At 41.5% G+C, this 2,493-nt stretch overlaps 1 protein-coding gene across 1 annotated transcript; it reads right to left on the reverse strand.

The window, feature by feature from the left end:
* Positions 1-602: 602 nt before the first annotated feature.
* LOC135680299 (uncharacterized) lies at positions 603-1,133 on the reverse strand. The gene has a single exon (XM_065194182.1). The coding sequence runs from the start codon at positions 1,131-1,133 to the stop codon at positions 603-605; it is 531 nt and encodes a 176-aa protein (XP_065050254.1).
* Between the last annotated feature and the right edge of the window lie 1,360 nt (positions 1,134-2,493).

Genomic DNA, 2,493 nt, shown 5'->3' on the forward strand with positions numbered 1-2,493 from the left:
GATTTATAGTGGTTCGATTGTCATGACCTACATCCACTCTCGATTCATCTTCATGCGAGGTCATCGGCTTCTATTCTTCTTTCAACGGGCAAAGACCAACTACCTTTTTATACCCTTTTTTCTCCTTTTCACAAGTTTAGGAGATAACCTATACAACCACTTATCTCTCTCTTAAACTTCACCCGTCACTTAAGATATTCCTCTCAATGCATAAGATATTCTAATGCTAGCTGTTGCTGATCTGAATAAGATCATGGTTAGATTGATGCACCTACTGAATCATTTTCCATCAAACACCTGCATGTATTAAGATGGTAGGTAAGCTAACCAAGTTGACTTGGCCATGGAAGTTAATCTTGCACAATACATTATGCCGGCCTATTAGAAGCAGACATATTAATTTCATCATATATCATGTAGTTTTGCTTTATATATTATCATCACTATCAAGTTCGAATTCAAAATTTGATTCTGCTTCAGCCACTTTAAGATCATAATGACAACAGCAGCTACAGTGAACGCACAAGCAGCAAACTGGAAAGCCCTCCATCTGAATGAACAGCAGTTGCACCATGAAAGCCTTCTCCATCCACATCATGAAGTTAAGTAGGTTTCAGGTCCTGAAACATGGACTCCCACCTGGTCTCCTCTCCGCTTCTCCCTCGGTAGCTGTCCTCTTTTCTGTCCTTACTCTCCTTATAGGCCATGGCTTGTGGTGCCATATAAAGCGTCACCCTCCCTTGCTTGATACGCGACATCCTTTTGTTCCTCTTCAACATATCACTCTTCGGCCCTCCTCCATCGAAGAAGGACGACCTCGGGACGACGACGATGGGCGAAGCGTCATGATTGATGAACGACCGGAAGTACCTCGCGATGCAATTCTTGGTCTTGGTGACAGCGACGAGAAGCAAAGAGACGGGGCGCGACGACGACTTTGTCTTACCCCTTTTGGCTAGCTTAAGCATCTCGAGCCTGTGCTTGGCAATGGAGATGCCCATGCTCTGAAGGAACTCGTGGTCGAAGTGCGCAACATCGTCCTCCTCGAGCTCGTTGCTCGCTAGGAGCAGCGAGTACTCGCAGACGAGGTCGGGATCGAGGTTGGTTTGAAGAAGCCAGGAGTACAAGTACATGGCGTCGTCGTTGGTGTCTCGAGTACTTGAGGGGGGATGAGGCGGAGTGGTTATATGGATTGAGGGAGGAACAGTAAGGGGGAGGCTCTGCAAGCCAAGGGTTTAGCCGTTCAATGAAGTTGGTGGGCTCATTGGATTTATATTGCTTGGTTGGATGGTTGTGTTGGTAGAAATGAAGGCAGGTTAGTGGGAGGAAGCAAGGTGAGGTTGCCCAGTGTTCTCATAAAAGCATTCTTAGAACTTATGTGAGACCATGGAGACATGGAGTCTCTATATCACTTCACCAAACCATTACAAAATATATCCCTTTCATCATAACTCAATAAAATATTGGAGTTTAGTTAGAGGATCAGTTACCTATCTACAACTTTTGAATGCATGAATTCCCTATACTCGTGTATTATCTTATAATCCTGAAAGTGTATACCTTTTTATACTACACATTTTGTGGAAAGGTGACAATATATTGAAGAAAAGCTTCTTGGATTATGTTACAAGAGATAAAAATAGGAAGAATTATTGAAGAAGCTATATTGCATTCACATATTCTCTTCCTATTTATACAGGTTGAGACGAAGAATTTTCCTCAATAGAGTAGAGGGATTTTCTCATACAGTTAGAAAAATTTTATTTGCTATCATGCCCCCCCATAAAATGATGCTCCTATCAAAGATATCAATCTTGGATCGATGCAATGCAAAAAGTTTACGAGCGAGAGACTTCATGAGTGAGTCGGCTAATTGATCAGTCATATGCACATGAGAAACATGAAATTGACAGCGGACAAATTGATCTCGCATAAAGTGGAAGTCAAATAGCAATATGTTTCATACGAGAGTGGAACACCGGATTAGCGCATAGATAGGTAGCTCCGACATTATCATAATATATTATAGGAGTGGAATTGATGTTGAGATCCTTGAACAGATTTGTGACCCAATTAAGTTCTGCAGTGGCAGTGGCGATGACACGGTATTCAGCTTTAATTGTAAACCATGCAATTATCTTTTGTTTCTTAGAATAAAAACTAATTGGATTAGTACCAAGGAAGAAATATACCCCGATATGGATGTTCTATCATCAAAGTTGCCTACTCAATCGACATAGGTAAAAGCATGAAGATGAAGTGGAGAGTGTTTACGAAGAAAGAGACCATGATTAAGGGTCCCTTTAAGATATCACAGGATTTGTTTGACCATAGACCAATGCATAATAGACGGCCTCTACATAAACTATGATAATTTATTGACTGCAAAAGAGATGTTTGGATGGGTGAGAGCTAAGTACTGTAACGAGTCAACAACTTGTCGATAATGAGTGGGTTTCGTAGTAGGACTTCCATCAGATATTTTGAGAGAGC

Source organism: Musa acuminata, chromosome BXJ1-8 (assembly GCF_036884655.1).
Source record: "Musa acuminata AAA Group cultivar baxijiao chromosome BXJ1-8, Cavendish_Baxijiao_AAA, whole genome shotgun sequence".
Lineage (NCBI taxonomy): Eukaryota > Viridiplantae > Streptophyta > Magnoliopsida > Zingiberales > Musaceae > Musa > Musa acuminata.

Bases quoted from the DNA above. Each gene is read 5' to 3' on its own strand.
- LOC135680299 (XM_065194182.1), bottom strand. From the start codon at position 1,133: ATGTACTTGTACTCCTGGCTTCTTCAAACCAACCTCGATCCCGACCTC.